The sequence below is a fragment of the Poecilia latipinna genome, unplaced genomic scaffold (assembly GCF_001443285.1).
Source record: "Poecilia latipinna isolate Pla-1442-1.1 unplaced genomic scaffold, P_latipinna-1.0 Scaffold26, whole genome shotgun sequence".
NCBI lineage: Eukaryota > Metazoa > Chordata > Actinopteri > Cyprinodontiformes > Poeciliidae > Poecilia > Poecilia latipinna.
In genome coordinates, this window is record NW_015112642.1 from 240,655 (window position 1) to 268,364 (window position 27,710).

Consider the following 27,710-nt stretch of genomic DNA (forward strand, 5'->3'; position numbering starts at 1 on the left):
AAAAAAGCCTTCTTGTGTCAAACTCTTTAATTATTACTCTGCAGAAAGAAGTTGACATAAATGACATAAAAAATGATGGCTTTAATTTGTTTGCAGTTAAATCTGTCAGTTATTCATTCCAAGCTCCAGGAAAAGGAAGCTAAAAGTTGAAACTAGCTTGAATAAAGTGGCGTAAAGACGGCAGTTTGAGGACAACGCCCACTGTTTTCCATGAGTCAGAGTGGGAATCATCCAACGGTGAGGATGCCAAGGTCCATAAGCTCCCTCCATCTGTCACCCATGTCCTCTTGTAGTGAACAGCTTTTCTTTCTTCATATTTTTGGTCCCTGTGTTCACCTCGACAAAGAATTAGCTATCCAATTTTAGCATCATTCTGTATTCTAAGTAGGCAGAGCATCCAAAAATTATATTCAGAGTAGCACTACTTCAACATAGTTTTAATCTGGTAAAAGTAAAAAGTATCGATCCAAGAATTACTTTATAGTAAAAAAAAAAAAAAATGTATTTGGTAGAAAGCCTGCTTAAGTAACAGATCAAACCATCATTAAATATTTGAAAATTACATAACAAACAGACTCAAATATAAGATTCAATGGAAATTTTCAGTCATTAAATTATAGGATTTTTTCAAAGTTGTCCATCTCAACGGGCATCTGGAATTGTTTTATTATATAGTGTTACCATGTAATGTATAAAAAGGTATCCGTAAGCATTTTATAACTTATTTGAGATTTTACAATTCATTTATTTTATTGTTATGCGAGTATAATCTCTCACTTTGTCAAAGGGGAATAAGAGTTAACTAGATAAAAATGCAGATAAATCAGGTCTGAAGGGGTTAATATCAACATTTGATTGAGAATCTGAAACATTTACTGTGTAACAAAAAGCCTGTTGCAATAAATCAATCAATAAAACAATAGCATGATAAATTAAAACAAGCTCAATAATTTGCATGATTTATTGTTTCTCTATATTAAAAATTAGACAACAAAAGTCTTCAGTCAGTGCTTTCGCCTTAACTAGACCTTATTTTATGAAGGACAATTTTGTTTACAGACTTCATGATTCATTTTGTTACTTCTGTTTTGTTTATTTGAATATTTAAAATATCTTCCAGTTACAGAGTTAAATATGTATTGATCTTTCAGAATGTGTTCTTTCATTTCTGTGACATTACAATATAAAACTTAAAATGACCTTCGAACAATATCGTTTATCGCAAGAACTTAAGGGACAATTTATCGTTCAAATTTTTTTATTGTGACAGGTCTAAACAAAGCAAAGAGGAAGTCAATATATATAACCATATTACAAATACAATTTATCTGAACCACATGAAAATATGTAAAAAATAATGACATATAAATAATTAAAATTAAACACAGCCACACTGCTGAAAACGGCTAGTATATTTTTTAACAATGCATAATTAATGGGTTTAATTCTCTAAATCTTGTACTTCATCTTTCCGGTTTTGCTGATGACGCAGATGTGCTGAAAAAAGAGGGGGAAATGAGTGTGTGCCAAATGTTAAATTCGCTGCATTTTCACTTCCTTTTATTGACTTTTTGCGCGTGACGTCACGCTCTCCAGAGCTCCGCCATGACGGACGTCAAAACAACCAATGCGCTCCTTTAAAGCCCGTCTAAAAACAGACATCTGTAACATAATATAGCTTCTATTCAGTTGATTTCACTTTAAAAGTTATCATAGGCTGCACAAACCGAACTCGTCATTTTATTTTAGCTTTTAATGAGGAAAGATACGGCGGTGATAGAAAGCAGCGGTTAATTATAATGACTGGCAGCCCTCGGTGTAAATGCGGATTAGCAGCAAACACTTTTTACAAGGTAAGAAGACTAACATTCATATACTTTATAAGTATTATTAGAAAGATGTTAAATATCGCATTATAGAGAAGGTACGCGTCTAACCATTAGTAACCATGGAAACAATGTCGCACCGTCTTGTAGCCTAGCATGTATAGAAAAAACTGGTTAGCATTTTTAAGGCTGCTCCAGTTTAAGGGGAAACGCCGTTTATGACATAGTGATATAAATCACGTGGTGTGAATTCAGGCAGTCTGTAATTTAATCAACACGTCAGGAGGGAGTAGATACGGTCTGTTTCTAAGCTAGCCGTTTCCAATTTGTGTAAACACCGCCGTCTGTGAGCCCCAACCAGGTGTGTTACGTCACAGAGAAATGAGCTCGACTCGAACAAGTAGAAGCCCTGAATAAACTGGAAAAAACAATTTCAGTCGCTCTGTTCAAGACTCCCGTCCCTCACTTCCGACGTCCATCATGGCGCCTCGAATGAAAAGTGACGTAGTTGCAAAGGGTCAATAGATGCAACTTTCCATTTTGCATAAAAGCAAACTGTACCCTCCATCTACAGGAATAAATTGTGTAAAACCTGGAGTTATTTGGAAGCAGGCAATGTGATCTAAAGACGTCCATTAGTCTAACTCTGAGTCTCGGTGGGGGAGCGCTTGATTCATTCTTCTTCGGTGGGATGAGGACAGATAAGAGGGTAAACCTGAACTCTGATAATGAGACTCCAAACCTCCACATTCCACAGGTCGGTTTTTCAAACTTTCACAATGAGATACAACGCCCCCTCAAACATGCATAGGAGCCACATACAGTGCAAACATGCAGCACATAACGTTCTGGGAGTGAAGCCAGCCTTTCACAACGGCTGGAGGTGAATATCAGTTCACATGTCTGCAAATAAAGACAGGAGATTTCTACTGACTGATTTCTGACCTGAAATAAACGTCCAGGTTTGGAAGAAAGAGCACAGAAAACTAGTTTTATCTACTGAAATAAAAAATAATTTAATTAATTTATTTGCAAAGGTTGACACAGGATGAAACACCTAACTTGCATGTTTGCAAAACTAGAAAATGTGAAACTAATCTTAATACCATATATTGATTGTTATTTTAACTATAGAATAAACATATATTTCAAGCTTTATTGATCAGAAAAGCATAAGATGATATTTGCTTGTTTAGTCGAGTAATCTGCTGGAAAATGTTGCCAACACTGCAAAAACATCACATTTTACCAAGTTTCTAGTGCAAATGTCTTCATACACTTGAACAAAAAACAACTTACAAGTAACTTTCAGTGAGAAATTGGAGCTTGTTTTAAGTCAATAATGTCTTGATAATGAAAACGTCTTAGTTCAGCTTTACTTATAAGAAGGGAAAATGTTTTGTTAAAAGTGAAATAATCTGCCAGTGGAATAAGTATTTTTTATTTTTATTTTTTTTTAAATCAAGATTAAGGAATTATTTACTTAAAACAAGCTCCTTTATCTTGCTGAAAAGTTTTTTGTGAGTTGAAACTAAGACATTTGAACTAGGAACTTTACCAAAATACTTGGTAAGATTTTGTGTTTTAGCAGTGAAGTGTATTTTTGAAGTGTATTTTTGAAGCCTCAGTAACATTAATAAACGTTTTCTTTTAGCTTCCATGTCAGCAGAATTAGTTTTTCTTCCAAGCTACTTCTGGTTTTACCTGTAATGGACGTCCGTGCCACTAAAACGGACAGTACAAATCAAATGGTGCAAACATAAAGCAGACTCTCCTGGATGCTTCTGTCTTTCAAATGATTGTACTCTCATAAACCGCTCTTATAAAACGCTGCAGCTGCATGTAAAACCTCCTCAGACAGGGAGGATACCTGTTGGGTGAGTTTAGGTTTCACAGAGGAGGAGAGAACCGCTTTGATTTACTGTGTTTGCTCTCCCGCCTCCGCCTCTTTCATCTCTTTCTCCACAGCTTTTCAAAAGGTCACGAGATCAGCAGCAGCAAACTCAGGACTTACGTTCAGGTCACGGAAGTACTCGTTGTAGTCCAAGGCGTAGCCGACCACGAATCGGTTGGGGATTTCAAATCCAACATCTGCCAAAACAAACAGACGTTTGAGCCAACGTGTTGTGCATCAAAATACAACTACATATTTTCCTTATAGTTTCAAAAACATGCATATTCTTTTTCTTAAAACTTATTTTTATTCCTTTTCATTTAAGTGAGGCCTGATACTGTAACTTTTCTGTTGTGATGTTTTATTTTACTTTTTTTTCCTCTATCAACTTATTCTATTGTGCTATTGATTTTGTACAGCACCTTGGTGCAGTATTAACTTAGTTTTAAAAGTGCTATAAGTAAATTTGGCATTGACATATTAATATTTACAGACGTAGCAAAGACAAATGCGATGGAGCATTTTATGTGTGTAATCTGCTGGCCTGCGGGACGAGAATGACTGTATGTAGTAGACTAGAAATAAAAAAATTGAAATAAAATAAATAAATAAATAAAAGCAACCAGAAACAATCGCTTACAAAAAAAAATTTAACTGGAGTATACAGACTCAAAAAAGGCAATTTGCTGACGAACAGCAACATATTCAGAGCAGTAATTAAGCCTAAACTGTTGCTTTTAAGATTAAAACAACTTTTATATGTAAATGTTTTAACCAAAACTCCATAGTTTCAGCTTCTTCTGGTTCAAATTTACTAAAAGAATGCTACATTACTGTATTTTAGGTAACAAAATGATTATTTTCTCATTTTAAAAAGTATCTAAATAATTGTTTATTAGGATGCTTTTAATGCAATTTTAATTTTGTATAAAAAACTCCTAAGAAATATCTGTAAAATGTGGCATTTTTGTATCCGATTAATCGATTAATCATCAGGAAATTAGATTGATTACTAAAATAATCATTAGTTGTAATGCATACATTTTGTATTAAAGATTAAAAAAAAAAACTTTTGTCTGTAAATGTTTTAACCAAAATGCCTCAACTGGCCTCCTTACTTTCAGCTCCACCTGGTTCAAATTTACTAGATTTAATTGCCTAAAATTGCATTTTAGGCAAGTAGAATGTAGAATGTGCCATTTTTATATCCGATTAATCATCAGGAAAATTGATAGATTAACTGATTACTAAAGCAGTTGTTAGTTATAGAAAAATACTTACAGTCTGTCAGACTTTCAGTCATGGTAGAGAGTCTCTTCACCAACAGACTGAAACACATCAATCACTGTTAATTAATTGATTTCTTATTGATTTATAGGTCTGACTGGCTAAGTTTCTGCTTTTCTGTCATAAACAGAAAAGGAAATAAAGCGCTACAATAAGCCATGTGTGCAGCAAGATGATAATCTTCCCTCTGATCTCTGGAAAAGCTGCCCACACACACAAAGTGACATCTTGTCCTCCTGCTCATCATGCGCTCGGCATTTCCCTCACAGTGGAAAAACTTTGGGACGACCGAGACGCAGACTCACCCCGCGACCTTGACCATCTTTGGCTCAAAGGTCTCCACATGCTTCAGAAGAGCCTTCATGGTCTTTCCTGTGTCGACGATGGCCTGAGGGAAGGGAAGAGCAGAGGAAGCCGGAGCAATGAGGGAGGGAGGGATCCGGATCATTGAGACCAGAGATATGAAGATACAAAGAATCACAGATCGGTTTTTCCCCCCAGAAAGTTTCCTGATACTGGAAAACTTCCACATTTCTGTGAATGTTTGTTCTGTAAATGCGAAGAAAGAAGCCAGAGGAAACCTCAATTTTTACTGCAAGTTTTACATCAGAAGATGTTCTTTAATATTCTTAGAGATTACATGTTCTTAACTTATGCACTGACTTTTTCTGCATTTTTGTACATAAAATATTTTGTATGTTTGTCATCAGAGGTGGGCAAAACACCCAAAAATTGTACTCAAGTAAGAGAAGCATCACTTCATCATATTTTACTCAAGTAAAAGTTAAACGTAGCATCCAAGAAATTACTCAAATTACTGGAATAAAACCAATATTTTTAAATTGAAAATATTTACATTTAAATATTATAAAATATTTCAATTAATTTATTTAATTTAGACCAATTAAATACATTTAAATATTTGAAAACATTTGTTTTTAAATATTTAATAAAACTACATTATCAGATGCATCTGATGCATTCACTGCAAAAACACAAAATCTTATCCAGTATTTTTGATCTAGTTTCCAGTGCAAATATGTTAAAATAAGAAAACTAACTTCAGCGAGAAGTGGGAGATTGTTTTGACTAAACGATTCCTTAATATTGATGAAAATCCACTTCTTTCTTTGGTAATTATTTTACTTAAAGCAGTCATTTTTCCATGTTATAAGTGAAATAATCTGCTAATGGAACTGGTACATTTTCATCAATATTAAGGAACTACTGACTCAAAACAAGCTCATATGTATTGCTCAACCTTTTACTTGTAATTTCATTTTATCTTATTTCAACTGTACTAAGATCTAGACCAAAAATACTTGGTAATATTTTGTGTTTTTGCAGTGCATATTGTTCAGTTTTTCATATTTCTTGAGTTTTTCCACATCCTGACATGTTCAAACCACAAACTTTTGTACATTTTATTTGAATTTTAAGTGACAGACCCAAACTACTTGGACATTTTTGGTTGTGAAAAGATGAATGTTTTGTGTTTTACTTCATGTTTTCCATTGTAAAAAAGAAAAAAGAAAGTTAATAATAATTATACACTTGGTACAAAAAGTCATTCTTGAACTGCAGTTGGAGAGCTAAAAAAAATCGTCCAAAGGCCACAAATGGCCCCGGAGCCACACTTTGGTCACCCCCGTTTTATGTTGTGCAGTCACCTAAAATCCCAATTAAAACACTGAAGTTTCTGGTTGAAACGTGAAAAAGTTGCAATTGGTGACAACCAAGACAAGCAAATTAATTTCACGTCATAAATAAAAACTATACAGTTTATAGACTCACCTCAACAACGAGCACACTCTGGGTCGCATGTGAAACAAGAAAAAGGTAGAAAAACATCAGTAAGTAAGTCATCCTGGAGTTTTCACACCGTTCAAGCAAAGCGAGAATAAAAGCAAGGCTGTTTCCATGGGGGGGTTTCTATGGCAACAAAGTTGGCTGCATCTTCACTGTCTTAGCTAAAAAATACAGACAACTCTTTCAGTTCTCCGCTGTAATGAAACATCTGTTTTCTACAATGACCAGAAGTCACCAGAGTGACCGGGTGCTGAGCGATTGCCCCGCTGCTTCTGGGTTTTCTGATGAATTCTTCTTCTTCTGGCTGTGAGGACTCTTTGTGAGCGTGTCTATGGTTTAGGGAGAGCGATTGGAGAGAATGCAGACAGCTGGCCAATTTTTATTCAGTCTGTACCTGGAAACCTTCACATCACGCTTTGAGACACTGAACTAATCGGGCCAAGTTAAAGAAACTCGATGCCTTAATCTGAGCTGGATGTGTTAGCGATTTAGGTTTTTATTGATTTTATTTATTATGTTCCTAAGATGTCCCTAACATTAAAAATACTCAGCACAACCATTATTGGGTATTGAATTAATAAATATATGGAAAAAAAAGACAATAAACTTTCATAAAACAAGTACTTGTGGGACTTTTAAAATACTGTTTTTTTGCTTCCAGCGCAGCATTTCTAATGCTTTTACTCAAATAGGTACAAAAAGTGGAGATTAATTTGTGTTAGAGCTAAATTTATTTGCTTTTAATAAACATTATGGCCAGTTACACCAGTTGTTGCTCCTCTTTTTTTTATTAAACAAAAAGATACACAAGAACTTGAAACTGCTACTTTTAGCAGCTAGTTGCACTGAGGTGCTAATGTTAGCTTGTACGTAAACACAAAGAAGTCGTACATTTGATCTCAACTGATTTATTTATCTTTTTCTGTGTATTATTGTCTCAGCAATAAACAGATAACCTCATCAGTAACTGTATTATGCGAAAAGCAATTACTTGTTGGAGGTTTCAAATCTTACATATCTAATTTTTTCTCAAGCACTATCTGTGCTGCACTGCTAATGCTAGCTTGTACAATAAGTTGAGGATCATCATCAGCCTCATCGTTAGTGTTTTGTTTGCCAATTAATTAACATATCATGAGCAACTGTAGGAGTATTTGTGTTATTTCTGAAGCAATGGCTCACATTATATCTAAAATGCTTTTTTGTGATGTCTTGCAGCAGCTAGCTGTGCTGCAATGATGCTAGGTTGTATGAAAACAAGGATTTAAAGAGGAAATTTAGTTTCTGCTGTATTATGTTATTTATTTCCTCTTCCAAGTCTTAAACAAACCCACATGTCGCAGTATGAGTTTAAAAATATCAACACTGTAGTTTTAAAACGGCTACTTTTTAAAATAACTTAGTTCTTCTATTTTATTGCATAAGGGACAGGAAGTATAAAGTCATCAGTTTTTCCAGATATGATGGCGTCAACCTTTCTGCTTTTAGCCATAGGACTATACAGTGTAGGCATGTTTGTGCTCACGTTCAGCTGAGTTTGTAACATTTCTGCCCTGATTCATCAGTCTTTCCTGACAGCTCTTCAGGGTTAAACGCTCAGTATATGTACAGTAAGAGTCCAAATGTCCATCCTGAAAGGTCTGATTAATATCTAGCTGGGTGCAGAAAGAGGCAGTTTGGTAAAGACACACCAGATTCACATGGAGGAAAGTTTCAGAGAGTTTGATACTTTCTACCCCCTGAAAGGGCAAATGGATGGACAGAGAGACCAATAGAATGATTGATTGATTGATGGATTGATGGATGGATATGAATGTAATAGATTTCCTATAAAGTCATTAAAATCAAACCAAAACAGGAAATCAACATTTTTCATTGAGACAAAAGGAACAGGAAGTAAAGCATTGATACCCAAATATTTCCAAATGACTGTTTTCATTCTCCACATTATTCCAGATTCGGTCTGAACCCCATGCCAACAACAAGTCTAACAGCGCCCCCTTCAGGCTGGGAGCAGACTGAAACAAACAAACCTTTCCGCGTAGAAAAGACAGATCACTGCTTCCAATGATGTGCAGATCCTCTGTTGATTGGTCGTTCTGGAGGAAAGAAAACACAAGATTTGACTTTTAACTGTTTCACAAAGATCTATGATGATCATTAATTGTTTAGTTAATTTATATTTTACACAATCTAACAAAGGAAGCTCCATTTTACATTAATTATGGGAAAATATTAACATTAATAAAAATTTGCATCGTCTGCAAACTTTGTTGTGCTCTTCTGGACTGCAAAAACACCTTACCAAATACTTTTTGTCTAGTTTCTAGTGTAAATATGTTTTTTGTATAACTGACATAAGATAACTAGCTCACAAGTAGCTCTTCATTGCGAAATAAGAGCTTATTTTAAGTCGATAATTTCTTAACATTGAATTTTTAAAGTGCTCGTTCTACTGGTAGTTTCTTTAAATTATAACAAGACATTTTTCCAATATTATGTCAGATTTTTATTATATTATTGTTGAGGTTTTGTGTTTTTGCAGTGTTTAGGCAGCTTTTTTATTTTGGGTTTCCTTGAGGAATCATGATAGTGGACAAGAAGAAGTATTAATCATATTCTAATAGTATCTGAAAGTGATTTATAAGGGAAAATATACAGCAAAGATCTCAGACAGGATATTTTATAATCATCTATTTTATGCTATATTCTTGAGGTCTGTTATTTTTTTTTGTATTTTTCAATAAATTATAGACATGACAAATGGTCTGACTGAAAATGAGTGAGAAAGTTGAAGCGGACGGTACAAGATTACAAAACGTTTTGTGAGCAAAAAACAAGCAACAATGGGTGATTTAAAGAAGTTTAAATGAGCAGTGGATCAGAAATATATAACTTTAATATGCAGGATTTTTTTATGTAAAGAAAAAACAAAAAATAATGTTCTTGACCTTGTCTGACTCAGAAAACCTGTCATCTTGTCTTGTGCAGGAAAGGGAGTGAAAGGAATGTGGCCACATGCAGGGAAACATAATTCAGACGTATGCCAAAAACACACCATAAAATAACATCGTCCAGATGACAGTGTTCAAAAGCACTCAGTGATATCACTGTAAAGACATCTTTATCATTCCCCAGAGATGCTTTTCTTGGCAAAGGCAGCTGAATCTATCTATACTGGCAGGATCGTGTTTTCACTCTCGGAGAAATCCTTCCTCACCAAACCGGAACAACAGCGACACCCGGTGGTCAAACACTGACGTGTTCACGCTGCATAAACAAACATTTTACCAAGTTTTTAATCTAGTTTCTAATGAAAAGTTTTACTATGCTTGAAATAACACAAAAATAACTAACAAGTAATTTTTCAGAAAGACATAGAACCTTGTTTTGTCAATAATTCCATAATATTGATGAAAAAAGTACAAATTTCACTTTTATTTTACTTATAACAAGATATTTTCCCCATATTAAAGAATTATTGATTTAAAACAAGCTCCCATATCTTGCTGAGAAGTAACCTGTAAGTTAGTTTTGTCTTATTTAAAGTGTAATAAGGTATCTAATCTAAACCAAATATACCTGGTAAAATGTTGTGTTTTTGCACTGTAAAATCTAAAAATAATACCTAAAATGTAATACTAAAGCATTAATTTAATAAATCCAATAAATACATATATGGCTTAATTACTATTCTGAATATGTTGGGGGGGGGTGTCCCGTAAAATACTGCAATTAACGATTAATCATTACTAAATTAGCTTGAATTTTTTCCAAATATTTATGTTTCTGCAACAAATGATGAATTTATTTAAAGTTTTTATCCAGATCATTACCAGAGGAACAGAAAAGCTGTCAGCTTTCCATGCGATTTGCCTACCAGGTAGCTCTTCAGGCGGATAAACTCCACCCGGGTCTCCAGGTACCGGTTGGAGCTGCGCCCCAAAACCTTGATGAACTCCACCAGATCTGCACAGAACTTGTATCCTCCCTTCAGGACGCACAGCACCATGATCTTACTGTCCTCAAAGTCCTCCATGACGTACCGGGCCAGGCGCTCTATCCTTAGCAGGAGGAGAAAACCACACGGCAGGAGACGGTTTACCGACACATCATGCGTCTGTGTTCGTACCGGTCCATGATGACTCCGTGGGGAATGTAGACGTTCTCAATGTCGTCGTGGTAATGTTCAGGGTAGGTGAACAGATCCAGGTTGTAGCCAGGCCAGTCGTCTTTGATCTGGACCAGGCAGCAGAGAGAAAACATGAGTGAATACAACAGCCGCAAATCAGGCAAATCATCCAGGTGGCGTTTTAAAGCAGATCACCTGAAAGCTCCCGCCGAAAGTGATCCGTGCCATTGAGACCAACAAAAAAAAAAAAAACCATATGGACACTCTTAACTAATGTGTGATACAAAGACACATGAAAAAAAAGGCTACTGTTGGGATGGACCCATATGAGACGAGGAAGGAAAACGTGTCCGAGGAGTTGGACAAGCTGCCTCCGATCTTTAGTCAACTAAGTTAAGATTTAGTTAACTGCCAAGTGAACAATATGGAGGAGCTTCACCTGAAACCATGGCCGCATACTATTAATGTTTCAACGGATTTGTAAAGGAAGCACGAGCTCCTTCCTGTGAATAAGAAGAAGGTTCTAGTCACTGGCAGAGTACGTGCACAAACAGTAGGCTACATGCAACTCTTCTTATTGTGTTGTTGGTCACCTAGCACAACAAAAGATGAAAAACTCCTCACAATGTGATTGACCGCAGCCAAGTGGTCCGACAGGCTCCACCAGCGCTCCTCAGAATTCTGGTGGAGGAAGCCGCGAGAGTGCCTGACGGACCCGTTGCATGCAGTCACTCATCACACCACTAGGTGGCTCCAAACAAACGCATTGATCAAAAATACATACAACCTTCACTATAATAATTTAGATCAAAACTCACACAGACACACGAGCTCTTCTCTCTGTTACATACACGTCCGCCTTAGCTAGCAAATAAAAGCTACATTAGCTAAGCTAATGTTGCTAGTTCGGCAGTAAAAACTACTGTAAATATCGCTGATATTTATCATAGTATTACACAGAGGTGGGTAGAGTACTCAAAAACTTAAGTAATAGTTGTAATGTATTTAAGGAACGATGCAGCTAGTTCTAAGCTCGTGGCTTGTTTATTGTTGTCATAGCAACTCCATAGCAACCGAAGTTCGCCGAAGTGTGACGAGAATTGCGTTTGTACCGGTAAGATGATGGAAAACATTATTCAAAAGACTAAATGCCATTTTAACACAACAGTTGATTATCTGCAAAAAAAAAACAACATTTTTTTTTTTTTACTTTCAGTGAGCTGGACTTGCTTGTAAACTTTTTGTTCATAAAAAGTTGCACGAGCTTTCTGGATTTTTAATTTGTCAAGTATTTAATTTCTTGTATCTGATTTGAAAACATTTTCAAGAGTTTCTTCAGATTTCCTCAACATTCACTGCAAAAACTAAATCCTACAAAGTAATTTTGGTCTAGTTTCTAGTGTAAACGTCCTAGTACACTTCAAATGAGACAAAACTAACTTACAAATAACTTTTTAGCAAGAAGTAGGAGCTTGTTCTAAGTAAATAATTGCTTAAAATAGACAAAAAAAATCACTTGATCCATTAAAGGAGTGCATTGCCACGGTAAGCCCCAATTATTAAACATTTATTGTTTGGCCTGACAGAAAGTTCAGAAAACTATTGATCAGATCTACCTTAAATATTACAATAACTTCTAGCTGCTTGGATTCAACATAAAGAGTTTTGGTTTACGACATTTGGAAAGTGAGCATAATAACCTACCACAATTCCTCTTTTCACTCTCATTTCATCCATTTGCTGTGGTGATGACATGGTAAAATCAGCCGCTGCTGTGGCAAAAAGGCTTTTTTATCCTTAGAGGAAACATTAGAATAGTTCAGACAAGAGGATAAAAACATGCATTTGACTTAAGTTGAAAATAGTTTCAGTTTTTCCTAACAATCACATTTAATTAACTAAAACAATCTCCAAAGCATTGCCAAGCAGTTTCTAATCTATTATGACTAAAACTTACCGGTTTGTTGAGCGAAGAGGAGGAAACTTTGTTTTCCAGAGTTACCCAGAGAAATCCTGTCCGCCCGGCAACATGGGCAGCACGATCACGCTCAAGTCATTTAGTTAAAAGAAAAGCTTTGTTTTGAGGAGAGCTATGCTGGTTAATCAGCCTCATGTGACTCCAAGCAGGCGGTGGGTCGATGTATTCAGGGACAATATTTAAATCTGGTAATTATTTTTACCACAGAACCCATCAAATGTACAACACAGATGAATATGTTCCTTATTCCATTACTGAGTGAGTCCTATATTATAATATTCCAACAATGGGGAGTCGCTTGTCAAATTAGTCAAACATTATCGGAAATAATTTGGGTTATTTTGGAGAAAATTAAAGACTGTTTTTCAAAGTGATATTTTCACCACTTTGTCTATATGTAACAGTTTCAAACTAAATATGCAATTAGCAAGCAAATATTTAGCTAGACTAAATATTTGGCTTGATAACTAGATATTTAGCTAACAAGCTAAATACTTGATTGGCTTTTAAGAATGGTCCACAAGTTGATGCTTTGGGAATGGAGTTTGAGAGAATTAAAGGGAACTTATTATGCAGAATTCACATTTTTTAAGTTTTTACACTTCCATTTGGGTCTCAACTGCTTCTAAAAACAGCCTAAGTGCTTAAAAAACATGTATGTTATGTTTGTTTTTTGGTGTTTGGTAAATGAGTTGTTTCAAAAACGCTCTGATTGTTAAGTTACTTAGCAACCGAAGCTGAGCTCCAGCACATTTGGTTGGATGGTTTTACCGTTGTACAATGGCTGCTGGAAAATACAAGTGGTTAGTTGTTGACTTAGCATCAAGAAACAACTTGCTGCATTCTTATTGGTTGTGTAGGAGGCTCCACTTCTGCTTCTCAAAGATGTACGGTTGTAAAAATGTGCATCCGTTTGCAGCCATTTTCACATGAGTGCAATCTCTGAGATAAGGGTCGTGGCTAACAGGAGATTATTTGGATTTACAGAGACTGTAGCTCAAAAGAGACTGAAATCTGAAGAAAATTTGAACACAAAATGTAATGAACATGTTTTGTGTAGACCACCTACCCTCACCTGCTCAGGGAAGCATTATAAGTCACCTGTAATGTTCATCTGCTTTCCCATTTCAAATTTTGATCCAAGAGGTAGATCCAAATAGGTGAAAAATGTCCTCATTTTGTCACTCCTTCAATTGTGTTTTAGTAATCAGTCCAGCATTTTTAGGTTTGAAGCCTCCAAAGTTATTCCACTCTGGTCAGAAACCTTAAACTTTCCCTCCACAAGGTATTTTCCTTGTTCATGGCAGCCTGTTTACCACAGTTTGGAGCAGCAATCATCCATTCTTCAGTTGTGTTCTGTGGTTGCTGATGTGTGTTAAGTTGAAAAATCAGAGGGAATGAGGGGGGGTTTAGTCACCTGATGTCACTGAAAGGTCTGGATGATCTTAGCGGAAAAGGGTGATGAATAACGACAGGCTTTGTTCGGGGCCCCAGGCAGCACTGGGTTGAAAATAAACACGATTCATCGCAGCATAAATCTGGAAACGATGGCCACTCTTTGTTCTTTCTCGAGTTCGACATCATTCAGCACAGACTGTTTGAAATGCCGACATCTTTCCGTGTTTCAGCGAACCACGTTTCCCCTTTATTACCACGTCTGAATGGAGCATCACAACTCAAAACCACAAACTGTTAACTGAATTAGATTAAAACTGTTTAGGATTTCAGAGTTAATGGGAGGATATTTTCAGGTACAACTTTATTTCAATAAGGAGACTTGGCAATAAAGCTGTAAAGTAGCATTTATTTTGTAGCACAGCTTTAGTAATCACAGAAAAATATCTGCAGAAATACAGAAAATGAATAGAGCAGAACGAGGTTGGTTGTCGCACTTTTTACTTTCTTCTAAAAATTAATTCATATCTGTTTTTCAAAGATACGAAACAACATATATGACTTGTTCCTATAACGTTTTAATGAAAACTAAGTTGGAAGAAGGATTCTGGAGAAAGATTACTTTTAATACAGTCTTTCAATTTACAACACTTAATTCAGGGCTGAAACAATTAATTGAATTCATTGCGATTAATCAGTTGTTGAAATAATTGTCAACTAATTTAGTAACCAAATAACTGGAGGCTCACAAAAAAAGGTTGTTTGCTGAAAAAAACATGTTCAAAGCAGTAATTAACCCAAAACTGGACAAAAAAAATAACATTTTGGATTAAGATGAAAAACCTTCTCTGTCTGCAGATATTTTCTACCCAGAACTCAAGTGGGAGTTTTAGTTTCATCTGGCTCAAATTTTGTAAAAGAAAAGTCTTTACTATCCATGTATTAATCCTACAATGAAGTTAAGATTTTTTTAGCTGCAGATGCATCATTTTCTACAAATGATTCAATGTTCAATGTTAGTGCATTTAGCCAGGAAAATGCCTTTATTCTTATTTAAAAAGCAATTGAAATATTTGCTTATTTGCCTTTTAAATGTATTTTAAATGTATGAAATAAGATTCAGTGGTTTCACAAAAAATTAGCAAAGTGTGCCCATTTTTAAAATCTCAATAACCGATTAATCGTCAGAATAATTGATTACTAAAACAGTCGTTGGTCGCAGCGCTGGTTAAATTTAATATATTCTCAACATTTCATATGCTGACAGAACATAAAGGCCATCCATATTATAAAAAAAGAGAATCAAACTGTCAGTAGCAGAGCAGAATATGGCCGACCCAAAACGCTATAATTTCATTGACTGACTTTCTGAGTCACAGTTTGGACAGATAAGCCGAGCCGGTCCTGGACCGCCCACGTCTCAGCGGGGCGGCCGTCTACCGCCCGTCTCTTCACTGTTTTTAAATGCTGAATATTTTTTTTATTTACAGCTAAAGACAATCAAACGTTTTTAAATCTCCTGAGTAGAAATTTATTTTCCAACATGTGACAACCTACCCCATCAGTGATTTTCTGTTAGCAAGTTCTTACTAAAAAGAAAAAAAAAACAAAACAACATATTTGTATATTATAGCACTGCCTTTATACTTTTAAATACAAATAAGTGTTTAATTCTAAAACCATTATTTAAAGATAAGTGAAAAGAAACACGGAAAGAATCAAATGTTACATTTTGATGTGAAAAACATGGAGGCTACATTCACACAGTAGGTTTTGGTTTTTGTCCTGAAATTCAGTTGTTTTTGTGCAGTCCTTCACACTATCAATTAAACCACAATGAGACTTGTGAGTGAACGGTTTACATCCCCGAACCGACCTGCATGAGCAGATGAAAAACGTGACGCAGCATCACTCCGTTTACGGGAGTAAAAACAGACACCGCCGTTCATGCATTGATTTCAAAATGGCAGTTTTATGTCTTTTCCAGGCACAGTTTCATTTCGTACCACAATCAAGTAACTATGTTAACTTTAGTTGCTATAAAAATGCTTTTATAAAAGAAATTTGACGTTGTAATTTAATGACTTGAAATTGTTGAGCCTCTGTCTCTTTAAGAAGCTTCTGCTCTTTCTGAAACTCCGCCTTCTGGAAGTCGTCACAACATGGCTCCTCTGTTAACCCTTTAATGTTTTTACCAGCGTTTCACTGAGAAATAGCTGCTACACATATTTCCAGCAGATGTCTGCTAACTGCTGCTGGCTAGTCTAAAGGAGCTGGGTGGGACAGGGTTGCTCAGTGAGGTGGAAACTCGAAGGCCGGGCTAAGTCCACCCAGGCGTTTAGCACAGCTGAATGGTTGCTATGGAGACTCAAGGATTTCTCAAACATGAATGAAAGAATCAAAGCAATAATCCATGTTTTTGATGAATGACTTTTTAACATGATTTAAAGCTTAAAAAAGTCGGTTTTACATAACACTAACCTTTAACGTGATCATATTAAGAAACATGAAGGAAGCTCATAAAAAGAACACACAGCTAACAGAAACGGCTTTTTGAAGTCTATCTGGATTCGTAATATAGAGATAAAATGTTACTGATAAAACTTTAAATCTAAAACATCTCATAGTCTATTTTCAATTCTAGACAGCTGATTTGGAAAACTTGTGTTATCTTATAAACAATAACAGATTCCAAATTGATCTCAAATTGATCATTTAATTATATTTTCAGGGGGAGAAGGAGAAAAGCCCTATTTCAGGCCAAATTATATGCGATAAATGGGCTATCAAATTTCATAAATGAATTGGAATTAAAATTAAGGTGTTTCTGGCAAATTGTTTAGAAAATAGAGAAATAAAATTACAATTGGAGCCATCAACATTAATGGGTTGATTCCACCACCGAAACACTGGATGGAGCAACAGGGGGAGGATTCCCTGATGACATCACGATGCTATCCAGGGAAGAAACGATGGATTAGTATGGAGAGGCTCTAGATATTGTCTAGTCTTGTGAATAGTTTATACTCATTTTATTCTGCTGCTAGATTTTCTCTATTGTAATTTCTAAATTAGTCAATATTTTCAAAATGCTCGAGTAATTTTGGTTTAGAATCACATTTAGACAGCACAAATCTGATTCTGCTCTGATCCGATTCAGAATCGGGGCGTTCAGACTGGAAAGGTCGGATACGCATTTCCCTGCTGTGTGAACGTAACCACAGTTCTCTCACCTCAATGTTGAGAGTCAAACTGCTAAAACAACAACATATATAATTTGTTAAAGCTATTTTGGAAATTCACACACCAACATTTTCTGCAGCAGCTCCCTCTAGTGGTGCGATTTAGCGACCAAAACCGTTCATCCCTAATCATCGTAAATAAAAATGGTTTTGAACCTTTCAAAGAAGCTGATGTCCTTCTCCAGTTGACTCATCTTCTCCTCCAGGCAGATCTTCCGGGTTTTCTTTGACGGCGTGTCGATGAGGAGAGGAAGGCCCTGATATTCACGGTGGAGTTCGTCCCACTTCTTCTTCAGTCCCTTAGAGGAGAAGAGTCACATCAATGTCATGAATGTTCTTAAAGGGACGGTTGTGGCAAAATGTATCAATAAAATCTATTATCAAACTGCTAAAATACCAATAGTAGCTGTGTCTTCAAATTAAATTTTGTTTTTCTTTTTGTGATTTTTTACAATGAAATCACAGACTTTGTTGAGCTACTTCATTTTTTTTTTGTGTGAAATATTTATGTTTTACAATGGAGTATTAGGGTCACGTAAAGAAAATTTTTAAAAATAAAATTACAACTTTATTTATTTCTTAAAATTATGAGTGTTCTCAAAATTTTACTTTATTCTCATAATTTGACTTAACTCTCTTAATATTATGACTATATTCTCAAAATATTATTACTTTATTCTTGTATTACAATTTATTCTAATAAAAATATAAGTTTATTCTTGAAATATCACAACTTTATTCTATTATTTTGAATTTATTCTCATACAACTTTATTCTTGTAATATTATGACTTTTTCTCCTAATATTGTGACTTTATTCTCATAATTTTATTTTAAAAACGTTTATATTATTATCATGGCCCCAGTACTCCATTGTAATGCTTACGTATGACGTACATGTGACTTTTAGTTATTCTCCACATCAATCACGGTATAACTTGACACCAAGTCAGGCTGCGGCAGCAGTGCAGTAGAAGCAACAAAGTGCTGCCACCTGCAGGTGGGAGTTAGCATCACTTATACCCAACGTTTTTTATCATTTTTGAAGAAATTTTGCAATAAACGTAGAATTACGCATTTCTGCATAATTAAAGTGTGGGGATTTGGAGCCTAGAGGGCCACATTTGGCCCCTAGGACTTGAGTTTGACACCTGTGTTCTAAATAAAAGATGCAAACATTAGTAGCTAAAAAAAAAAGCTAAATTAGTTTTAAGCTAATTTAGCTAAAAGCAAATTTTTGCATTAAAAAATACTTATTTCTGTGTTTACATGCCTCCTACTTCATCGGTCTAACGCCGTTTACTTCAGCAGAGGTTTTAGATGTTGCAGTGACTCCCTGTTCTTCTAAAAACAATCGCGTACCTTCAGGACGGCCTGGTGATCCTCCTCCGTTAGCCGCTGCAGCACATTCTGCTCCCTTACCAGGCGCTGGTTCTCCGCCTGGGCCTTCCGCTCGGCTTCACTGCGCAGCTGCAGATACATCGGCACTTCGCCGTAATCCTGCAGATAGCAACACGAATCAGGGTTCTTACGCTTTTCACGCAATACAATTCAATAACTTTTCAAGCATTTCCAAGGTACACTGTAACAAACAAACAAACAAACAAAGGCTTTAGTTTAGGGTAAAATGCTGACAGCTGTGGTTACCAGAGTTTTACCATACAAATATCAGAATTCAAATTTTATTGATCTTTGAGAATATGTTCTTACATTATTATGCCATTATTATTATATTACTTGAAAACTGTCTGAAAACAACAATATTCTTGTTTATTGTAATAACTTTCAGGACAATTGTCCTGAAATAAAAAAGATTTGAAGCTTAAGCTTCAAATCTTTTTTGTTTTTCTTCTTTTTAATAAACATTTTGGCCCCAATTTAGCTCCATACAATTTCTTCATGGTTGATAAACACAGAAGGGAAAGAAAAACTTACACAGAATGACATTTACCCATGAAAAAGACACAACTATTAATACAAACACTCATCCAAGCTTTCTACAAAAAGTACACAAAGTTTAGAGTCAGGATGAAGGAAAATTATGGAGAGAAAATAGTCTCAAAATGCCTTTTCTCTACATAGAAAATACCTTTTTCATGACGTATTTAGGGACTAGTCCAGAGTTTTCCAGGAGCTGTTTGTGTCCTTCCTTTGTGTCAACAGAAATGGCTTTAGGCTTCATGGGAAACATGACGGTGGTCTGTAGGAAATTCCTTTTGGTTTGGATCCCCATCAGCGGTTTCTCAGTCCGCCTAGGGACCGCTGGCTTCCTCACTGCGCATGTCCGAGTCTTATGCCCGTCTTCAGACTCTGTCCCAAAAGGAAATGCAGACGTCAGATTCACACCCCAAAGGTAAATCCTCATACATTTTGATAGAGGGACTTACTCTCAGGTGGTTTGGGATGCTTTGAGTGTTTTTTCAGGTACTTATCCGGAGACGGCAGTTCCACTTTTGGTGGTCCCATCGTCTTCTTTGCATCTTTGGTTAGCTTGTGCTCAAGTATGACAGCTGGCCTGAACTTGGACACATATCTTTAGGGAGATTTCAGAACATAATATTACACCAAACAATCACTTCAATCCACATTCAATAATATTTAAGGGGGAAACGACAAAAACAAATCATGACTGCAATAACTTAAATAAATCCTACTTTTTACATTTGAGGTCAACAATAAGATAACATTTTAATCTCTCTTGTTGTCTGTTTTGGTTCTAAAGTTGAATAAAGATATTAAAATGTCTCTTTTGCTTCCTTGACTGAAAAAATACAACGGTTCAACATCAGGAACTGGTTGAAATGGGAAGTGAGTGGAACTTAAAAACCCAATTTTAAACAGTGATTTAGGTCTGTACATTTAAGATACCTAGACATTTGATGAGATTTAGATACAAGTTGATCCATTACACTAGTCAAACCTCAGTTAATGTTGTACTTTTTTAAAGTCATATTCTTTAAAACGCGTTTTATGATTTATAAAACTCACCTTGGTGGTTTTTTAATTTCCTCTTGCTCCTTTGGGATCCAGTCGTAGACGCTTCCTGCTGGGTAGATGGCTTCAGACATTGTTGGTAGAGTTCTGAAAACGCTACTTTAAAATGTAAAAGCGGCTATCCAGCTCGTTGCTAGGCAACGGTACAACAAACGTGACATTCCGCAACACTCGTAAAGCACTTGACTTATAAAAACACTGCGCTCAAAACATAAAAATACTGTTAGAATATCTTAAGTAAGTAAAAGTGACTTTTTAGAAATAATAGCTGTCGAAAAATTGCTAATCCAACAGTTACGTTTGTCAAACTGCTGTCGCTTTTGTTACGAAAGCCCTACATTCCGAGGTTTTAACGTGAACTTGAAAGCAGCCAAGTATTCTTCCTGTTTGACGTAACATGTCAAGCCCTTCTGCACGTCAATGATGCCGCCATATTGTGGAGGTTAGACTTGTCGAAACTGTTGTAAGATTGCGCAGGAGAAATACAAATGTTGTCACTGCCGATTATTAATTTTAGAATCCGTGATAACTAGAGCTTTCAGTCATATTTTTGTTTATAAGAAAACATCATTCTCTTCATGGTAATTACTTCTAATTTAGAATTTATACTTTAATATTTCTATCTAAACATCTTCAAATTTTGTATTTCTTCATTCCGTTATAGTTGTTTTTAAATATCTCTGTTGTTGAATATGTTTTCTTTAAAATATTTTTATTTTTAATAATGCTGGGATTTTGTCTTAAAAACAATTTTTTTCCTACATTGCGACAACCAAACATGCTTATTTAAGTTTTTCTGAAACTGCTTTCTTATTCTTTTAAACCTTCAAAATTTATACGATTTACTTGTAGTTTGACCTAATATATCAAACGATTTGGGAATGATTTCATATAATACAGGTTTTTTTTTAAAGATCCAAACAGATTTGGAGTAATTTTGTCCCTATGGGCTGGCCGTAGCTCACAGAGGAACACTAACAACGGTGAGAAAATACAGACATAGTTTCGCAAATAAATCATTATCTTGGGAAAAGAGCGAAAAACAGTTTTACGTGAGTGTTTTCCTTAGAAGGTGTATAATTTGTGGAGGCTATTGAAACAGTTTAAAACAACATTGATAACCTTTTGATAATATAGTCTGAAGTCCACTTCAGTCAGTTATCTGAGCAGGAAGCCTCTCAAATCGACAGTTTTCTTCTGTTATTGTAGACAAACCATTTAACACAATATTATAAAAACTGATTAGAAAAATGCGGTGCTTCTTATGCACAATATACTTATTTATTTATCCAAATACATGGCCGGGATTTTTTACTTTTCCGAACGCATTTATTAAGTACACCTGTTTAATTTTTTTTTTATCAGACTGAAAAAGTCTCCTTATTGGATTATATATATCTTTAAAACTGTGTTTATGGATTAACTGTTGGATAACCTGGATGGTATGAACAAAAAGTAATTAATTTTCAGCTTTTCTGTTATTTTTTTTTCAGATACCATTCCCAAATGTTTTTTTTAATTGTACTTTCTTCAACATTTATCATGTTAACTGAGACCTTTAAAGTCAGTCTAAGATGTAACGCCCTGTTTTTTTTTTATCTAATTGCTCCATTTCACATGCTTAGCTTGGGGCAGCAGCTACCAGTCATCCACAAGATGGACATCAAACTATTTGTAAAGATACAAGGCAATGATTGCTCCTCTAAGGCCCTTTCTTATGCCTTCCATTCAAATTGATTTTATTCAAAATTCACATTTTACAAATTTTTAAACTTCCATTTGTGGCTCAGTTGCTTCTAAAAACAGCCAAAGCGGTAAAAAAAAACAACCCCCCAACCGAAACAAAAAAAAAAAAACGAGATGTTTTAGTGTCTGGAAAATTAGCTGTTTCAGAAACCTCCAGGTTGTTAAATACTTTCCATGGGCACTGCACGTTACCTAGCAACCCCAGCATAGCCCAGCCCCATCACTTAGCAACCCCAGCATAGCCCAGCCCCGTCACCTATCAACCCCAGCATAGCCCAGCCCCATCACCTAGCAACTTCAGCTGAGCTCGAGCACTTTGGTCAGCTAGTTTTATCGCTCTTTATGTGTTGTACAATGGCTGCTGGAAAAGACAAGTGTTTTGTTGCTGACTTGCCATCTAGAAACCACTTGCTGCATCCACGTTGGTTGTGCAGGAGGCTCCACTTCTGCTTTTCAAAGATGTGCGGTTGCATAATCTGTTTGCAGTCATTTTCATGTGAGAGTGTAAAAGTTGAGTTTGGGTTGTGGCCAGCAGCAACTTATTTGGAATTAAAGTAACAAGACACACAAAATAGACAGAACGGAGCAGATTAAAATCTCATTATGAAAGAATGATTTGGTACAAAAAATGTTCTGCATCAACTAAAGACGATAACCTGTTCAAGAATAAGAACCTTTAATAAGAAAAAAAAAGTCCACAGTTTTTGCACAGAATCTCATTCTTCTGGTTGATGGTTGATCATTAATATTTACATACTAATGCAAATATTTGTGTTGTGTCTGCATGCATGTTCATGTATTTTCATTTCCCTTCTGATCTGTGTCATAATTAGCCAACATGTTTCCTTTGCAGAGGGACAAGCAGCTGCTCCGTCTTCTTTCCTGAATGGGATTACTCAGCGCCATTCAGATTTCCTTAAGGACCGCAAGATGCCGTTTGTGCCAACTTCCCACATCCAAGTCATGGTTTTCCACAAAATCCACCCCACTAGGGGGCAAAAACATTCTGCTGATGGGTCCGCCCGGAGCAGGGAAGACAACAGTTGGGAAAATTGTGGCCAACAAACTGGGCCTGCCCGCCTTAGACGTCGATGACGATGTCTTAGAGCCGGCATGGAAGATGCCGGTTGCAGCCAAGTTAGCAGAGCTCGGAGGAAGACGTTTCCTGGAGGAGGAAGGCCGGACTTTGAGCAATTTCTCTGCATCTGGGTGCATCGTTTCCCTGACAGGCTCCAATCCCCTTCATGGCGAAGCTATGCAGCACTTGAAGCAGAACGGGGTCGTGGTTTACCTGGACGTGGACAGCCGGGACATCATGGAGAGACTCGGCAGGATGGAGGTTAACCGGATAGTGGGCCAAGAAGACGGGGTGTCCATGAGAGACATTTTGCTGTACAGGAAGCAGATCTATGAGAAATGGCTGGATGTGAGGGTGTTTTGTGGGATGGGAGACACAGTGGAGGAAGTGGCAGAGAAGGTTTTGAAGGCAGTGGAGAGATATCTGGAACACGATGAGGAGACTTATGCTTCAACCCGGAGTGGCGGCTCAGAATCACCCGATCGAAAAACATATTTCAGTGATGTGGTTATAGAGGGCCTGGCTGCAGATGGAGGTCTTTATGTTCCCAAGAAAGGCTTTCCAGACGTTCCTAAAGGCGAATGGCTCAGATTAATTTCCATGTCATACCCAGAGAGAGCTTCTGTTTTGCTGGAAAAGTGCATCCACCCGCTGGACGTCTCTCCTCTGGACCTCAGGAGTAATGTATTTAAGGCATATGGAGACAATTTTTCCAGTGACAGAGTTGCTCCTGTGAAGCATCTTGTTAAAAATCAATACATCCAAGAGCTTTTCCACGGTCCAACCGCCTCGTTTAAAGACCTCGCCTTGCAGTTGATGCCCCAACTCTTCGCCCACTGCCTCCCACCAATGTGTAACTTCCTCATCCTGGTCGCCACGTCCGGGGATACAGGCAGCGCCGTCCTGAGCGGCTTCAGCCGACTGAGCGGCGCCGACAGACACCGAACAGGAGTGTTGGTGTTTTTCCCAGAAGAAGGAGTGAGTGAGGTCCAGAAGCTGCAGATGACGAGCTTCAGGGAAGGGAACGCCAGAGCAGTTAGCGTCCTGTCAGACTTTGACTTCTGTCAGAAGAGCATCAAGAGGATGTTTGGCGAGTCGGGGCTGATCGGGCATCTCGCTGTGGAGTACGGCACCGTCCTCAGCACCGCCAACTCCATCAACTGGGCACGGCTATTACCTCAGGTGTGGTAACTTTCTCCAAAAGCTCAATACGACTCAAAGATCCTGGGGGGTTTGGAAAAGTCTTGAATTTGGTTCTGTTATTTTCATGGTTGGGTTGAGTACGGAAAAGCAAAACATACTGTTAAGGGTAACTACAAGTAAAATAAAGGTCAATAGGCCAGAATAAGTTACTGATTTAAAACCACAATTTAGGCCATTTGAATCAAGACATGTTAAATTTTAAAACTAGCTTATTTTAAATGTATTTTCTCAACAATACTCAGCTACATTGAGCAGTTAGCCAAAGTACATATACTTCTAGTAGCACTAGCCTGAGTATCTTTAGTTCTGTTAGCATTTAGTCTAAGTAGCAAGTAGCCTAAATCTCTTTAATTGTAGCATTAGCCTCAGTAGCAACTAGCATAAGCACATGAAAGTCCAGAAAGTAGTAGCAGTTAAGACTACTGTTGGTATAACATCATCAATTAGCTTATTATTGTTCTGATAAATCATCGTGATATTTTTTCTGCTATAACAGTAAACAGAACAACAATGCCCTACGCTAGCAAGTAGCCTAAGTCCCTAAAGCTAGTCGAAATTAGCATTCAGCCAAGTATCTTTATTTTTAGTAGCAGTTAAAGTACTAAATTACTTAAGCTAACTGCCTAAGTATTTTGCAGTTAGCCTGATTAGCAGATTAACAGCTACTTTATTTCCAGTAGCTGTTAGCTGAAGTAGCAGTCTGCTAAAGTATCTTTATTTTCAGTACCAGTATCCCTGAAATATTGTGATAGTTTCCTCAAGGCAACATTTTAGAAAGAGCAGGAGTTTCTTAAAAAGACAGAGACCCAATTTTTCTAAATTATGAAGTCAAATTTCCCCTCAGTCATATTTTATATATATTTATAATTTTTTATATTAACTTAAGTTAACATAGTTGCTTGATTCATGTATAAAATGACACAATGTGCCTGGAAAATACATGACCCTGCCCCTTTAAAGTAGTTAATGATTAGTTTGTTGTTGAGTAGGTAGAAAAAAATCACAACGTTTTTGGTGATTTAAGTTTTTAAAAGTGATATTTTGGTCCACTATGAGAAAAAACTTTGACACTAATGGTTTGTTTTCCTCTTCCAGGTTGTTTATCACTCTTCCTGCTATTTGGATCTGTGCAGAGACGGTGTGATTAACTTTGGAGATCCTCTGGATGTTTGTATTCCTACTGGGAACTTCGGTAATGCCATGTCAGCGTTGTACGCCAAGCAAATGGGCATCCCGATAAGAAAAGTCATCTGTGCGTCCAACCACAACCGAGTCGTGTCGGACTTCCTCTCCACAGGCCAGTACGACCTCCAGGGTCGCCCCCTGCTGCTCTCCCACTCCCCCGCCATAGACATCTTGAAGTCCTCCAACCTGGAGAGGTTCATCCACCACGTCTCAGGAGGAAACAGCTGCCTGGTCGACGACCTCTTCACTCACTTAGACGCGCAGAAACGCTTCCAGCTTCCTGAGGGTCTCCTCGGCAGGATGCAGCAGGAGGTGCAGGCCGGCTGGTGCTCTGAGGAGGACTGCTTGGCCGCCATCCAGGAGCTCCACATTCAGACGGGATACCTGATGGATACGCACACCGCCGTGGCGAAAGTGGTGGCCGATCGGCTGCAGGATGGATCGTGCCCCACGGTGCTCTGCTCCACTGCGCACTACGGGAAGTTTGCTCCCGCCGTGTTCAAAGCTCTTCGGATCCAGAATGTTCCTCCGGATCCCGTGGAGCAGCTGGAGCAGCTGGGAGCGGCCGCGTCCGAACCGGCAGCACACGGAGAGATGATGAGACGCCTGAGGCAGAGAGGCGGGAGCGGACGCAGAGCTCTTCAGGCAGATTACAGCGTTCTGGTGGAGGAGGTGGAGAGCATGATGCAGGACTCCTTCCTCAAAGTGGCATAGATACTCCCAGCTTTACCTTAAAGCTGCAGCGTGTAACTTTTATAAAGAATCTATTTGTTCCACATATGTTAAAACTGCCGCCATGTCCTGACAGTTTAACATGAGACGGATAATCTGTGAAAAGGTTTAACTCTTCAACCTCCTCCCTGAGCTACGAATGTAGTCTGAAGAAATGCTTCGTTCCCGACCAAAAACAACCGGTCAGAGCCAGGAGGAGGGGCTTAGCGCTGTTAGTCAAGCTTGTGAATATGTTGCTAACTGTGCTAATGACAGAGAAACAACTTACCGTTACAGGAAAACCGTTTATCCGCTGTTTAACCAGCAATCAGAAAATATGTTTCTGTTACATGACAGATGTAATATAATGGGTTTAAATGTTTCCCATGTGTTTTTCTTCTCTGAAAAACAGCAGCAATAAATCTCAGGCTCTGAAAGGAGTGAAGGGATTATTTACATCCACAAGGGGGCGTCCTGAACTGTCTTACATTAAAGACTGAGCATGAAAGAGAATTAAACCCAACAGTATTGTTTTAGTGTAATGTGGAAAATATGACATCAGTTACAGACAGAAAATGTAAATTTTAACACTGTTTGTGGTTTGTGATGGTATAAAAATATAATAAGCTCTTTGCTTGCTTGTGTTCTGTATTGTTCAATGAATTGAGCAACTGCTATGCTAACAGATGACATGATGCAACAGTCCAGCTGACAGGAAGTTGCCACACTGAGCTGTTGTCTTGTATAATAAAACACATTGTGTTGTTTTATGCCACCACGTTATCAGTTCAGCTTTACTGCTATCTTAAGTTGATTTTTTTTTCAAAACAGAGAGAAAATTGAAAAGTGGAGGAAAATTCCATTTTTATTTTGTAATTTTACAACTTTCTTTAAGTAAATGGTTCATAGTTAAGTAAGGGACTTGAAAGATAATAAATATGGTTGAAACTAGATGAATTTTTTGACAGAAACGTGGATCTGACTGGTGGTTTCGCTGAAGGCTGAGCGTCAATGTTTCTGTAGCGATCACAGTTGAAGTTGGTAATGATGACAACTCTGAATGACAGCTCTGGATTCTGACCAGTAAATAAAGTTTATTTAGTTCTTTATAAGCTACTTTAATAAGCAGCTGAGCTTTTTGTACCAACAATTGGACTACATGTGATTGAACTAAAATTACTTTAAAGTGCACTGAGATGACATTTGTTGTGAATTGGCAATATATAAAATT

At 37.1% G+C, this 27,710-nt stretch overlaps 3 protein-coding genes across 5 annotated transcripts; 1 reads left to right on the forward strand and 2 right to left on the reverse strand.

The window, feature by feature from the left end:
* Positions 1 to 1,240: 1,240 nt before the first annotated feature.
* prtfdc1a (phosphoribosyl transferase domain containing 1a) lies at positions 1,241 to 13,292 on the reverse strand. The gene is made up of 10 exons (XM_015038234.1): positions 12,906 to 13,292; positions 12,653 to 12,744; positions 10,949 to 11,055; positions 10,697 to 10,880; positions 8,850 to 8,915; positions 6,802 to 6,819; positions 5,313 to 5,395; positions 5,002 to 5,048; positions 3,841 to 3,917; positions 1,241 to 1,497 (listed from the first exon to the last, which is right to left on the reverse strand). The coding sequence occupies exons 2-10, from the start codon at positions 12,701 to 12,703 to the stop codon at positions 1,450 to 1,452; spliced, it is 681 nt and encodes a 226-aa protein (XP_014893720.1). The 5' UTR covers positions 12,704 to 12,744; positions 12,906 to 13,292; the 3' UTR covers positions 1,241 to 1,449.
* Positions 13,293 to 17,019: 3,727 nt separating this feature from the next.
* On the reverse strand, positions 17,020 to 20,843 carry enkur (enkurin, TRPC channel interacting protein). The gene is made up of 6 exons (XM_015038246.1): positions 20,551 to 20,843; positions 19,950 to 20,095; positions 19,652 to 19,872; positions 18,925 to 19,062; positions 17,720 to 17,862; positions 17,020 to 17,275 (listed from the first exon to the last, which is right to left on the reverse strand). Exons 1-6 carry the CDS (start codon positions 20,628 to 20,630, stop codon positions 17,203 to 17,205), a joined length of 801 nt encoding a protein of 266 aa, XP_014893732.1. The 5' UTR covers positions 20,631 to 20,843; the 3' UTR covers positions 17,020 to 17,202.
* Positions 20,844 to 21,024: 181 nt separating this feature from the next.
* On the forward strand, positions 21,025 to 27,254 carry thnsl1 (threonine synthase like 1). Of its 3 annotated transcripts, none has more exons than XM_015038263.1 (3): positions 21,025 to 21,137; positions 23,156 to 24,562; positions 25,679 to 27,254. In XM_015038263.1, the coding sequence occupies exons 2-3, from the start codon at positions 23,189 to 23,191 to the stop codon at positions 26,480 to 26,482; spliced, it is 2,178 nt and encodes a 725-aa protein (XP_014893749.1). In that variant the 5' UTR covers positions 21,025 to 21,137; positions 23,156 to 23,188; the 3' UTR covers positions 26,483 to 27,254. The 3 variants fall into 3 exon arrangements, with proteins under 3 accessions (XP_014893749.1, XP_014893743.1, XP_014893759.1); XM_015038257.1 differs by lacking the exon at positions 21,025 to 21,137 and adding an exon at positions 21,453 to 21,539; XM_015038273.1 differs by lacking the exon at positions 21,025 to 21,137 and adding an exon at positions 21,551 to 21,608.
* Positions 27,255 to 27,710: the final 456 nt, after the last annotated feature.

Coding starts and splice junctions, on each gene's coding strand:
- enkur (XM_015038246.1), bottom strand. CDS start 20,630: ATGTCTGAAGCCATCTACCCAGCAGGAAGCGTCTACGACTGGATCCCA. Junction 20,096..20,550: donor GAAATTAAAAAACCACCAAG/GTGAGTTTTATA, acceptor ATCTCCCTAAAG/ATATGTGTCCAAGTTCAGGC. Junction 17,863..18,924: donor ATCACCAGGCCGTCCTGAAG/GTACGCGATTGT, acceptor TTCTCCTCTAAG/GGACTGAAGAAGAAGTGGGA.
- prtfdc1a (XM_015038234.1), bottom strand. CDS start 12,703: ATGTCATCACCACAGCAAATGGATGAAATGAGAGTGAAAAGAGGAATT. Junction 10,881..10,948: donor CACGGAGTCATCATGGACCG/GTACGAACACAG, acceptor CCTCCTGCTAAG/GATAGAGCGCCTGGCCCGGT. Junction 3,918..5,001: donor GACTGAAAGTCTGACAGACT/GTAAGTATTTTT, acceptor TTGTTTTGGCAG/ATGTTGGATTTGAAATCCCC.
- thnsl1 (XM_015038263.1), top strand. CDS start 23,189: ATGGGATTACTCAGCGCCATTCAGATTTCCTTAAGGACCGCAAGATGC. Junction 24,563..25,678: donor GGGCACGGCTATTACCTCAG/GTGTGGTAACTT, acceptor TTCCTCTTCCAG/GTTGTTTATCACTCTTCCTG.